The 12,991-nt window shown below is 37.5% G+C and overlaps 2 protein-coding genes and 1 pseudogene across 5 annotated transcripts; 2 read left to right on the forward strand and 1 right to left on the reverse strand.

Moving 5' to 3' along the window:
- The first annotated feature begins 4,311 nt into the window (after positions 1–4,311).
- On the forward strand, positions 4,312–5,145 carry LOC113315385. The gene has a single exon (XM_026563674.1). The coding sequence runs from the start codon at positions 4,312–4,314 to the stop codon at positions 5,143–5,145; it is 834 nt and encodes a 277-aa protein (XP_026419459.1).
- Positions 5,146–5,846: 701 nt separating this feature from the next.
- LOC113315386 lies at positions 5,847–7,369 on the forward strand (annotated as a pseudogene).
- Positions 7,370–7,456: 87 nt separating this feature from the next.
- LOC113317816 (isochorismate synthase 2, chloroplastic-like) lies at positions 7,457–12,753 on the reverse strand. 4 transcript variants are annotated; one of them, XR_003344035.1, is made up of 16 exons: positions 12,373–12,753; positions 12,099–12,284; positions 10,550–10,803; positions 10,236–10,470; positions 10,010–10,156; positions 9,802–9,876; positions 9,628–9,696; positions 9,400–9,518; positions 9,254–9,311; positions 9,050–9,160; positions 8,836–8,920; positions 8,593–8,690; positions 8,412–8,504; positions 8,200–8,285; positions 7,898–7,966; positions 7,460–7,788 (listed from the first exon to the last, which is right to left on the reverse strand). XR_003344035.1 is itself a non-coding variant. In XM_026565939.1 (15 exons), the coding sequence occupies exons 1-14, from the start codon at positions 12,499–12,501 to the stop codon at positions 7,922–7,924; spliced, it is 1,704 nt and encodes a 567-aa protein (XP_026421724.1). In that variant the 5' UTR covers positions 12,502–12,753; the 3' UTR covers positions 7,459–7,788; positions 7,898–7,921. The 4 variants fall into 4 exon arrangements, 1 of the variants encoding a protein (XP_026421724.1); XR_003344036.1 differs by lacking the exon at positions 9,628–9,696 and having other exon boundaries at positions 7,457–7,788; XR_003344037.1 differs by lacking the exon at positions 9,802–9,876 and having other exon boundaries at positions 7,459–7,788.
- Between the last annotated feature and the right edge of the window lie 238 nt (positions 12,754–12,991).

Below are 12,991 nucleotides of genomic sequence, written 5' to 3' on the forward strand. Positions count from 1 at the left end.
AAGTATCAATATGAAATATTACATATCAATATGTAGTGGTATCAAGATTGTAAGAATCTACTTAGACTACATACTGATATGCTACTTAGACTACGTACTGATATGCTACTTACTTGTGTGTTCTCTTTGCTATTTTTCTCTTGTATCTCTTTGACTTTTTTCTCCAAATTAGATCTAGCCCAGTTTCTAACCTCGGAACGATGAACTTCAACATCACGGAAATTCAATACTTCAGGTGTTGTTGACAAGCCAATTTCAGATGTGGCATTAGCATTTATTTGATCTTCCGATGTTGACAAACCAACTTCAGAGGTTGCATTAGAATTTCTTTGATCTTGCAATGTTGACAAACCAACTTCAGCAGAGGTGGCATTAAATTGCATTTCGGATTCAACCGATGGGGTTGCTTTGAGTGAGTCCATATCCAAATCTTCATTGGGGTTGCTTTGAGTAGGTGTGCATCCCAAGCTAACATAATCTTCATGGTTGGCTTCTCTCTGCAAAGGGAAAGCTTTCAAGTAAATTTCTTCCATCATCAGCACAAGCTTTGAAGCGTCAACCGTTGCTCCCTCTTGCTGCATTGTGTTCACTTCGCTCCATTTGGAAGATACTGTACTCCTCAAATCATCATATTTTATCTTCCAATCCTATCCCCCCAATACTGAGTCATCTTCTTCCTTCTGTTCTTCCATTGGACTTCCATTTTCTTTTTCTTTCTCTTCTTCCGATTCAGAATTGTCATCTTCTTCACTGGAAGTTTCAATATTTTTTTCCTCTTGAATTCTTCTTGAGATACGATTAAGAATTTGTTTTTCATGGTGTGTGATATCGTCTTTGAATTCAACACAAAACTAATATAAATCAAAAATGTAAAAAACAACTACATATTAGATATTACCAACAAAAATATCTTTCTTCTCTATCACAACTACATATTAGATATTACTCCATTTGATATGTAACATTATATAGAAATATGTAATGGTAGATACCACTACAAGAATGTAAGTATCTAACACTACATATTGATATGTAACATTACATATCAATATGTAATGGTAGATACCGCTACAAGAATGTAAGTATCTACTAATACATATTGATATGTAACATTAATATCACTACATATGTATTTTTTTCAACAAAATATGTACTGCAAGTTTACCTCATACTCGAAAAGATCAATATCCTTTAGGAACTCAGTACATATCTTTGTATGATTCCATCTAGCCACTCTTGGCACATACATTCCCTCAGGGTCAGTCACTATAGGCTCGGGATGCACCAAATGGGTATGCTCCGCAAACCATGGCTGTAAGTAATGATATGCAGTATTAGATATACTATCAAAATGTAGAAAACCATGAAAAACAAAAGAGTTTTAAATTAGATTCTTACCAACAAATAAACTGCACAACCATTAGTGTTTTCTACGTTTTCCACGTGTTCATTCAGCTCTCGCTCTAAATTAGAATGAATGAGGTCAGGCCATGAAATATTCTTGGTATTCTCAAGATCAAGAACGAAACCTATATATTTTCAGTCAGGGCGTTTGCATCCTTTGTTGTGAAAAATAATGAAGTGCACATAAATAGGCAGATAAGCCTAACAAGATCTTCGGCATCTTCCCCTTCTTCTTCTTCTTCAGATTCTTGAGAATCTTCATCTGATTGATCACCCTCGTCTTCCTCGGGATCTTCACCTTTATCAGACATTGATTGATGTTCTTTTTAGGATTTTCAAGATTACCTTCACAATCATTGGCCTGGTCACTTTTTCACCAAGTTTTATCCCAGCAGGAAAACCCCTTTTGAAGAATTCAGTTTCACGCCATCCACTTTTTTTATTCAGCAATGTAAGCCTTAAATCATGATATTCCCTATTTGGAATTCTTGGCATCCCATAAACGAGTGCCGTTTCTTCCGGTGTGGATACCAGCTCATTCGGTGTGCCATGCCTTACAAAGCAAAATGTAAGCTTGTTTGGATCTTCACCTCTCACGTAACAGTGTATCATTTTGATGAGTTCCTATTCAAGCTTCAACCAATGTTGTAAATCAAAACTTGTGTACCGGAACATTAGGAACAAGTTCCCATATGATGCTTCAGAAATCAGCTGCAGCTGCAACTTACTCAACTTAAGTTTTTGTATCTTCTTAATAGTGTTCACAAGCCCCCACAAGCCTCTGAAACCGGCTCAGTATAAACTTCGTGGTTTTCCATCTCCTTTCTTACGCTTATTACCACCTACACAATAGCAAGAATCTAAAATCATTACCCGACATATCGATATACCATATCAATATGTAGTTATAACATCAATATGTAGTTACCATGTACATGAAACAACTACATGATGACATGGTACATATCAGATACCACTACATACTGGTATTATAACTACATACTGATAATTATAATATATCTACTACATATTTTATGTGGTAATATGTAATTTTACCACCATGTACTTAAAACGTCACTACATATTCATAAAACACAAACACAACAATGCATCACTACAGGGGTTGAGGGGGTAGCGCCCCCTCGTTATTAAGAATTAATTTGATTTTAACACTACAAACAATACATATTATTAATGTGCTTTTTTGTTATATGTAGTTGTAATATGTAGTTGTACTACATACCTTTTTTCAGGGGTACATTTGCTTTCCCCCGCTTCGCTTTCCCCTTTGCTTTTGGTGAAGGAGTAACAGCTCTCAGGAAAAGTGCTTTCTTCCCCTTTTCTTGCGGTGAAAGATTATCAGCCTTTGTCGCCTTTTTTTTTCTTTAGGAGTAACTGCTGTTGTTTTTCTTTTGGTTTTTGCTGTTGTAAACCAAAAACAACATCAAAACAAATATCCCCACATATTGATATGTAGTGTCCAACAATATCAAAATATAAAAAGGTTTTTAATCTACCAACACTACATACTGATATTATCAGTTTTTTCACATGCGAATCTACCAACACTACATACTGGTATTATTAATCTACCAACACTACATACTGGTATTCTCAATCTTGTGTCATTTGCTAATGTAATCCAAACGTAACACTACATACTGGTATTGTTAATCTACCAACACTACATACTGGTATTCTCAATCTCGTGTCATTTGCTAATGTAACCCAAAAGTAACACTACAGACTGGTATGTATTTAAAAATTTGTCTAAATGTATCAATACATACTACAAGTTTGCATATGCAGAGTTTTTTACAGGTATGACTAAAAATAGAACATATTAGTATGTACTTGAATATTTACCTTTTTCCAGGATTACATTTGATTCTTCAGCTACTAATGAAGGAGTACCGTCGTTTTCATTCGATTTTGTTGACGGAGGAGTGACAGATTGAGAAGATTTTGACATACTTCTTGTTGGTGGTGATTTTGCAGCGGTTTTTTCTTTGATTATTGATGTTGGTGAATCAACAGCAGTTTTCTTTCTTGTTTTTGTCGGTGAAGGAGATTCTTCTGTGATTACTTCTCTAATTGTTCGTTTAATTTCTCTTTTGATAACCATATTCTTTCAGATTGAAAATTTCTGGAACGGATTAGGGTTTTTCTAGGGTAACGCTGAAGAAGATTTGAATGCAGTTTTTTGGTTCTTGATCGTTTTTACAGATGATTAAGCATGGGGTTTATTTTGATTTTGCAGTTGATTTTGTTATTTTTTGGTGTTGTTGATCAAGAAGAATGAAGAAGGTCTGTTTTTATGAAGAAGGAAGAAGTGGGAGGAGACAGTTAACTCCACGACACGTGAGTGATGAGGATAGGCTAGTAATTTCATATACTTTTAAACCTTTTTGGACTACCGGATAAAAATTTAATCCCGCTGGACTAGCCATTAACCCGGATCGGATTTATTGGAATAAACAACAAATTTCTCTTTTCATATTTGGTTCACCATCACTACTGTGTCACAAATTTCTCTTTTCATATTTGGTTGTCAGCTACAGAAAACGGACAAGCCCATTGAAATGATGTACTTCCAATTATGGAAGTGGAACCAAAACAGTAATGCGGCTGGAACCAAAACTAGTTGGGAAATAACCTCAAAAAATAGTGAGAGAGCGAGAGTTGAAGTGTGCAAAGGCGAGCTATACCGCTTATGAACCCTAACTAATTTCTTCAAATACTTTTTCTTCCCAATAATCAAAAGTTTTGTTTTAACTTTCTCAAATCAATCAGGAAAAACATGTCCAGGTAACAAATTCTCCATTTCCTTTTTCAATTTCTTCTTTCAAATTTCATAAAATTCGACCTCTTTTTTTCGGGGGTTGGCAAAATCAAAAAACTAACCTAATGGAGCAAAGCAGCAGCAGTAGTGATTTGTTTCATCAACTGCATAAGCTACCATCATCAGCATCAGAAGAAACTCTATCACATATTCTCGAAACCCTGTGGAAAACCAGAAAATCTGGTCTTAGACCAGTCGACAAATCTTCAATTCGATCTCTCCTTTGTCTTCCTTCTCTTCGAGAACTTGATCCGTTGTTAGCATGTCTCCGTTCACTTATCAAAAAATCAGTACACGAGAACCTAATTGCAGATGATATACTGAAACTATTTCCCATAGACTTGTCCCTCCACCTGCAAACTACTCTTGTTTTGTTACTCCAGAGGTATCAGAATCAGTGGAAAGAGGATGTGTCCATGGACAGGCAAACGACAGGAGGCGTTCTGTGCCAGGGTAATGTTGGTACAGCAACCCCTTTGCTCGCACCTTTTTCAGCTGCAGCGGCAGAGATGTTGTCTCCATTGTGGTCTCGTCAAGATGATGTTCCTGGTTGCTTCAATCACAGTGAAATTGTCAGTTGTGCACCTATTGTTTGCGATGGTAACATATCAAATGTGGCTGCATCCGTACCCCCTGAGGATATGGGAATGTTACCTTGCCTCAAATCGATGAGTTGGACCATGGAGAGGCGGAGCTCAGCACCAGGTAATAGAGCAGCTGTCATCAGTCTAAAGTTGCAAGATCGTAATAAATCAGGAGAGACTGAAGTGAAGTTTCAAATTACTAAAGATACTATGGAAGCCATGTTGAGATCAATGACCTACATCAGTGAGCAGCTTGAAAACATTGCAGCTGGGAAAATTCCCTCTGAACCATTGCAGAAGAAGCAACGGCAGTAGAAAAAGTGGATGGGCGCAGTCGTTGACTTTTGTTCAATTTCTCAAGAACTTGTTTTGCAATTGGCTGAATGCACATCATTTTAATTTGTGTAAGATCAATCAACTTATGTAAGAGATTTCCCTGAACATTTTCTTTTCTTGTGTAACTTGATTGAATTACATGAATATACACTCTATTGCTGCACTGGTACTCTTTTTGCTGTATGCGTCTCTTCGCTGGAAGTTCCAAACCATTTAGTTTAAATTATGACTCAAAATCCAGAATGTACAGCGTGTATACACGGCTTTATGTTGATGAGAATGTACATGGTGTGGTCTTGTTCTCCTTGGATTGTATGTCATTCGCAACGAAAGTCATCTCGTCAGGTGCAGTACCAACCTGATAGTACTGTGATTGTCAGGAACATGGATATCAAATCCTCTGTTGATTGTGCTACAAGAGTTGCTGTCGATATGCATTTTTGACATAGGTGCCCCGGGGTAACCTCTTTCAGCCAAACAAAGCATAAGTTATACACAGGTACAGTTTTCTTTTTGGTTGCTGCAGGAATGATAACAAAATATGCTGTGTTTTTTTGCAGGGTTGATAACATCAATAGTATAATTATAGAATCGCTCGTTCTTGTGTTATTTCGGTTATGAGAATGATTTTTGTAAGATTTGATCTTTTTTTTTTATTTAATAATCTGAATTTAAGTTGAATGGCAATATGCAGCGTCTTTGAGGGGCATAACAGCACGAAGCATGAAAGAAAGTTAGGAAAGTACAATGGCCCATGTTTAGCAACAAATCCTATTGACCTTTGCTGGAGGTGCAGCGCAGATTGGGCAAATGATTGCAAGAGGTTAGCTGACCGTGTCCTTGGCTTTGGCCGACCTCTGGAGGTGGAAAGAGGGAGAGATTCTATGTAGTTACTGATCCATCTGACAACGACTTGGTGAACCCCAAGCCTGAAACATTGAGATATGCTGTAATCCAAACTGAGCCACTTTGGATCATTTTCGCAAGAAGTATGGTTATCAGGTTAAACAAAAAGCTGATTTGATAGCGAGCGACAAGACAATTGACTGTCGTGGAGCTAATGTTCATATCACAGGTGGTGCAGGCCTTACTATACAGTTTGTGAAGACAGTCATTGTTCGTGGTTTACACATTCATGACATTCATGCCGGAAACGGTGGTTTGATTAGAGATTCACTTGATCACTATGGATTTGGAACAGCTAGTGATGGAGATGGTATCTCTGTCTTTGAATCATCCCATGTTCGGATCGATCATAACTCCATATCCAACTGCAAGGATGGATTAGTAGATGTCATTATGGGATCCACAGTGATGATTATTATTCTGCAGGTGAAAAAGTTCGGTGCAAGTGACACAGCTACTCTAACGATACAAGAATGCAGATTACCCTTGCGTTTAACCACTTTGGAAGGGGTTTAGTGCAAAGAATGCCAAGGTGCAGGTGGGGATTTTTCCATGTTCTGAACAACGACTACACTCACTTATGTATGCCACTGATGGTAGCCAAAATCTTACCATCATTAGCCAGGGTAACAGATTCGTTGCTCCTCCTAATATTTTTGCCACGGAGGTAATTACCAACAAAACACTACCTCTTCCCTGAATTTTCAATCTTTACATTATCTTTATCTCTGCCATCTTAACTACATAAACCATTGCATTTATACATGTGTGTTGGGAATGATGGTTTGTGCAGGTGACAAAGAGGGATTACACAACAGAAGACCAGTGGAAGCAATGAACATGGAAATTACAAAATGATTTGTTAATGAACGGTGCATTCTTTGTTGAATCGGGAGATATAACTCCAACCTTGCCTTACTCAAAGCAAGACTTCATCAGTTCTAAGGCTGGTACTTTCATGACCAGACTTGCACATTTCCGCAGGTGCCATAAACTGTAAAGTTGGTAAACCTTGCTAAAAAAAGATTGTTTCAACAGTTTACAAAGAACACCAATCCGTAATAAGAACACCAATATCAATTTCTTTTGGAAACACCAATCTGTGTTAAGAACACCAATATGAACTTCTTTTGGAAAAGCATGGTGCTAAATGAGGGAGGGCGCACAACATGGCAGAGGTCATTGTTGATGGTATATACTGTCCTTTACATTTGATTTTTCTTGGTCCTCTGATGACAAATGGAGAAAATTGAATTTGTTTTCTATGTATATATATTACGCTTCGTAAATTCAAGATATATATCTCCTCTTACTGCTATCTAAGCTTGCTGACATATACACCAAGAAGTGGAATGTGGTTTCATGTAACTGACATTCGTCGCACAAGTACATGACAGTAATGTATACTTTTCATTCTCATCCCATCAAAATACTCATCATTCATAAACTTACTATACAGGACAGCTCTTTTTATCGAATATGACACTGTAACTTTTAGAAAACTAAGCCGGGTACGATATTATTGAGATAATACATAGACGACAAGGTTACGATATACGACGTTGTGACGAAATTGCTTTGATCTACAACTTGGAAACTGTATATGCCATCTGGTTGTTATTTGTTGTATGCAGGCAGACGCCCTCCATGAGGAAAATAGAAAAACCGGCTCTCTATATTTTTTAAATGTCTTTATGATATTATTCACATTCACCCCTGCAAACACATGTACAAAAACATAATTTGTTAGCATCTGAATTTGCATTTTACTTGGCTAATCACCCACCCATCGAAAAGAAAGAAAATTCATGTACCCTTCCCTTACCTAGCAAACTATGTGCTTGGCACTTCAGACAAAAGCTTTATCACTGTACATCAGCACCGGTTGTGTTATCTGAACATGACATTAAAATATATGAGCAATTAATAGAGAGGTCAAGCCAGCACTGAACTGGTGCGGAAACTGACACACACGGGTCAAAACAAACACTATTACTCTGATGCTAGTAAGGAAACAGATACATATACAATATGGTGTGTTTCTCATGAAGATTTGAATCACTTGACGAAGGTCAATGAGATGAATATTTCCATAAGGTGTTATGAAACAAGTCATAAACCACTAACCTCTTTCAGTTGGTAGTCACTATATTATCCATTTCTTCGTATCTAGAGAGTGAAAGAGATTTCTCACCTTCTATCAGCTTGGTGAACTGCACAAGAGGGTGCACCGATATATAAATACCATTGCATCCCATTTGTATGGCTGGGTGTGTGAAATTTGTGTTGTCCATATATATATATTTCAGTGTTCATAGTTTGACGTAATAAGTTCAAACCTGAGATGTCTTAAGTTCCAATTCTTCCCATTCTGAAGATGACTTAGTTCCGTTAACTATTCCTGCTCCTGCGTATATTAATGCGCCAAGACCCTGCAATTCAATTTGGCAAATAATAACGTCACATTGAGTATGTCCAAGAGCGAGTAAAACTTAAGTGACGAGTTCCCATTACACTAACCTTTTCCACCAAGGCTGATCTAATCCCAACAGCAAATTCAGTTTCTTTTCCACCAAACCAACCAACAGGTCCGGCATACATTCCCCGATCAAACATTTCTGAACAACCAGGAGGCGACATATGTCAGATGAAATTGAAGTAGGCATCAAAGCAAAAAAAAGAAAGACTAATTGCATCTAACAACTTCAAGAAAAGTGGTTCTTCATGATTAAGTGAAATGAAAGCCAATGCTGTCAGAAATACCAGTTTCAGCTATAAATTGGCGTGCCACTTCTGTAGGAAATCCACAGACTGCTGGAGTTGGGTGAAGAGATGACAAGACGCGGAACTGAAATAGAGAAAACAAATCAAGCTTCCCATGATTCTGATGGAATGTGCTAAATGGATAGGGGTACCCCATTGGAGAGACAATCCCTTGACACAAGTATGAAATTGTATTCATAATGTGATTGCTTACCTCATCATCTTCATTTCTTAATCTGCCTGATAATTTTGCATACAGATGTTGTACTCGTGGAAGCTTTCGAACTGTCTTTAATGGTTCAACCAATACCATGTTGCATATATCCTGTACGCAAGAGATGTTTAGAACGAACCCAATGTAAGAAGCACCAACCAACATTATATCAAGTAAAAAACAAATTAATCCAAGGTAACTTGCCTCTAACTTTCCTCTAATGTTTTCTCTTACTATTGTAAACTCAAGATGGTCTTTAGGACTGCAAATCAATAAAACATTGTGTTATATATCAATTATTTAAAGTTCATCTAGTATAACCAATTTGTTATAGGGAGGTTAATGGAAACCTTCGAAGTAAATCATTTTCCATTTGACGATCTAAGGACTTTGTTTCTCCTCTTCCACGGGTTGCAGCTAAAGCCTCACTCGAAACATTGAGGCGTTTACGGTGAAATAGTTGTTCTGGCTGTTCACAAGCGTCACACATAGATATGAGTACGGATATTTAATTATAGGAAAATAATAAAACTTCAATTAGCATCCACTGCGGCTTAATCTGATTGTAAGACACATACAGTGTTGCCGATAAATGCTGGTGCATTAGGGGGTTGAATACAGAACTGATAAGCATCCTGTCCTTCAACCTAGCCATAGATTACATCGAGCAATAAAATGAATATTAAATACATGAAAAACATTCACTCCATTGACTGCGACTCTAGGAGATTTGCTTGGAGGATAAAGAATACCTGTAAATGTGATAACCATTCAAGAGGATCAATATCAGATTTAGTAACAACTCTACTGCTTCGTGCAAGAACAACCTAAATGTTTATGAACATTTAACCCCGTAAGTGAAAATGGAAAACTGATCTAGCTAGGATTCCTTATTTATGAGAAAAAATGATGTATGGGAGAAATGCGTGATGCTTTTTGCAACATGCCCAGGCAAAATACCTTAACCAGTTCCGATTTGCTTCCATTTATAGTCTCCAAAGCTTTACCAACAGCATCATCCCAAGATGACTTGCTAGGAACATGATTGCTACTAATTATGACTGTTTTCGGAACTTCCTTTCTCAACTTAGTGACTACAGAAGAAATCTACATAACAAAATTCAGGTACTCAGTTGCCAAAAAAAAAAAGGAGAAAAGGTATTGTCTATTGAAAAGAGCAATTAACCTGACGAAGTTCAGGCCGAAGTGGGCTTATTGCATCTTGCCAAGTCCATGAAACAGTATCATCCCAAGCAATATTTACAGCAAGCATAGAACTTCCTTCAAGCTCATCAAACTCAACAAGGGGAACCATAAAGTAAAATGAACCAAAACCCTTCCATTCTGAGGAAACACTAGTCTTTGGGTCAAAACGAAGAGCACCATATGCGCGAATTAAAGGTGAATCCTCAGACAAGAACCTAACACAAAATCACATATCAATTATCAGATTTTAAATAATTAAGCTCGGAGTTATATATAGATAGATAAATTTAGTACCTTCTAATGCATCTCCAGTCATCTAAAGAAAATGGGTCGGACTGTTGGAAGAACACTGCGGTCCCGACACCGGCAACACTAACCAACTTTGATTCAGATGTAGCTATTGTGCTATGTCCATTGGTGGATGGTTCGTCATCGATTAAATCCGGTGCTATGATACTCTGATTTCTCCCGGAGAAGAAACAACGGGTAAGGTGGTTGTTCTGGTCTCGAAGCCATGAAATAGCCTCTATTTTCTGTTGAATTGGAACCTTCAAGAAATGAAACCTTAAGAGTCAAATTCTCTGTCCCGTTACACTTACACTAGTCATGTTACTAGCTTAATTAAGTTGCTGGGAACTAAATCAAGTTTCTGAAATGGCACCGGGTATTTTAATTACGGCGCCTCCGGGTATTTAAAGTTAATCTGAGTAAGGCCCCTAGTTTTATCAGTCAAACTTAAATGGTCGCCCTTGACGAGTCAACTCCGAAGTATTTATCGCTTTTTATTGTACAAAAAATGTCAAGTATATTTTTTTTCTTATGGTACTCTATATTCCAACCGGAAAACCGATAAAAATCGAAGATTTCATAACACCACCATCAACCAACTGAAAATAAACGGTTGAAGCTGAAACTGATAGATAATGAAGTTTGGCGTGTGAAATGCGGATTTTTTTTTGGTAATAATGTAGCTCATCTCAGAGGCGATCTACAACCAGATTTGGGCTGGTTTAAGCCACCTCTATACGTAGAAATTTTTCTAAAATAGATAGTGGAGTTTAGCCCACTCCAAAGACAAGTCCAGTTGAAATTGTTATCAAGTACACATAAACTTTTTCCAAGCCATTCCTGGTTCCAAATCCTAGTTCTACCCCTGGCTTATCTAAAAGGAATCCCCAAAACATTAATTACAATGATGCCAGAGATGTGATATATGACAAAAAAATCGAGAGATAAAGGTGAAATAGAGACTAATGATATTATCATCCAGTAATTTTATCACTGTATTACAATGACACCGGCAAAGTGAAATAGAGATCACTAAGTAATACTTCAAATAACCTAAGACGTATTGAATGCTTCAATCAATCATTTTCACGATCGAAGGTGCCCGTCTTTATTGAAAGGATAGGATAGGCATCTATGTCATCCGTCAATTAATATTGCCTTGTTGTCAACCATCGTGGCCACATAAAATATAACCCATAGAAAATGCTCTTAACTTTACTCCTCTAGTTACTAGAGTCCCTGCACTTCAATTACGGCACAAGGCAAGGCAAGGAACTCAAAAGCACAACGCTTCGGTGAGGGTTACCAAATTTTATGTAAGTTGTCGAATTTATATAAAGAGAATTTTGTTTCTGTTTTCCAGTGTTGTAGTTTAAATGAAGGGGTGTGTGTAAGCGTAAATGAGTGGGTGGAATGGGGACATGCCCCTTAACTCCAAGATGAAAGGATAACAATAAAGAGGAGACCCTCCAAAGGACTGCGAAGAGAGTGAGTGAGCAACTAACTAACAATCGGGAAATTTATGAGAGCAGAGGAGAGGAAGAACTGTGAGTACCTCGAGACGAATGATTCCGGAATTATAAGAAGGTGGATCCAAGTCTAACTCCGTAATTGCAGATTTCAGAAGATTCATTGCCATTTCAGGTGTTGAAACGGGCTGAAACGTTTGTGTTTTAATCATCTCCAATGGTTTCCTTGGGTCTCCTTTGCAACCATTCATGGACATTGTTATTGAACGATACTGCACATTCACAACAAATTAGCATCAAATCCAGTTCACCAATATGTGTTAAGTAATGAGTTAAAGAAGAAGAGCAAGGTTCACTTACAACGGAGGATTGTCGAGTCAAAACCCATGATTGGCGAGTTGAAACGGTCGGATTGCTACTAAATTTTGTGAATTTGGTGGTTGGCGCGAATAATGAAATCATGAATTTATCAGCACCAGTAGTTGCCATTTCTAGTAGAGAAAAAAGTTGTGTACACTATGGAAAGACAAAGAGAATCTAAATACTGCTTAGTTTGTTACTTTGCCTAGTTGGGATTCTTGGCGATGCTTATATATATATAATACAACCAGAATGGTGCTTATGATGATATGGAAATCCCCGTTAATTATTCGAGTCCCCAAATTGATGATGTCGTTTTTGCAGTTTTCAGTTGCAATCTCAATCTGAGCCCTGAGCATGCACTTAATTTTAAAAATCAATTTTAATTGTATTCTTTTTATATGTAATAACATACTAGCTCCCTCTGGGGGTTACTTTGGCATACATGCTACAATACCCATCTACTTCTGTTTCTGAGAGGGTTCGGGTATATGTTATGTCCACTTCTCACGGTAAGCTTGGAGTACCCACTTTCTGAATGGGCCGGTGGCATAGATTGTTTGTACCCGTAGGGGTGAGCATGGTCCGGTTTACACCTCATCCGCATCCAATCTAATGC

This window comes from Papaver somniferum, chromosome 10 (genome assembly GCF_003573695.1).
Source record: "Papaver somniferum cultivar HN1 chromosome 10, ASM357369v1, whole genome shotgun sequence".
Lineage (NCBI taxonomy): Eukaryota > Viridiplantae > Streptophyta > Magnoliopsida > Ranunculales > Papaveraceae > Papaver > Papaver somniferum.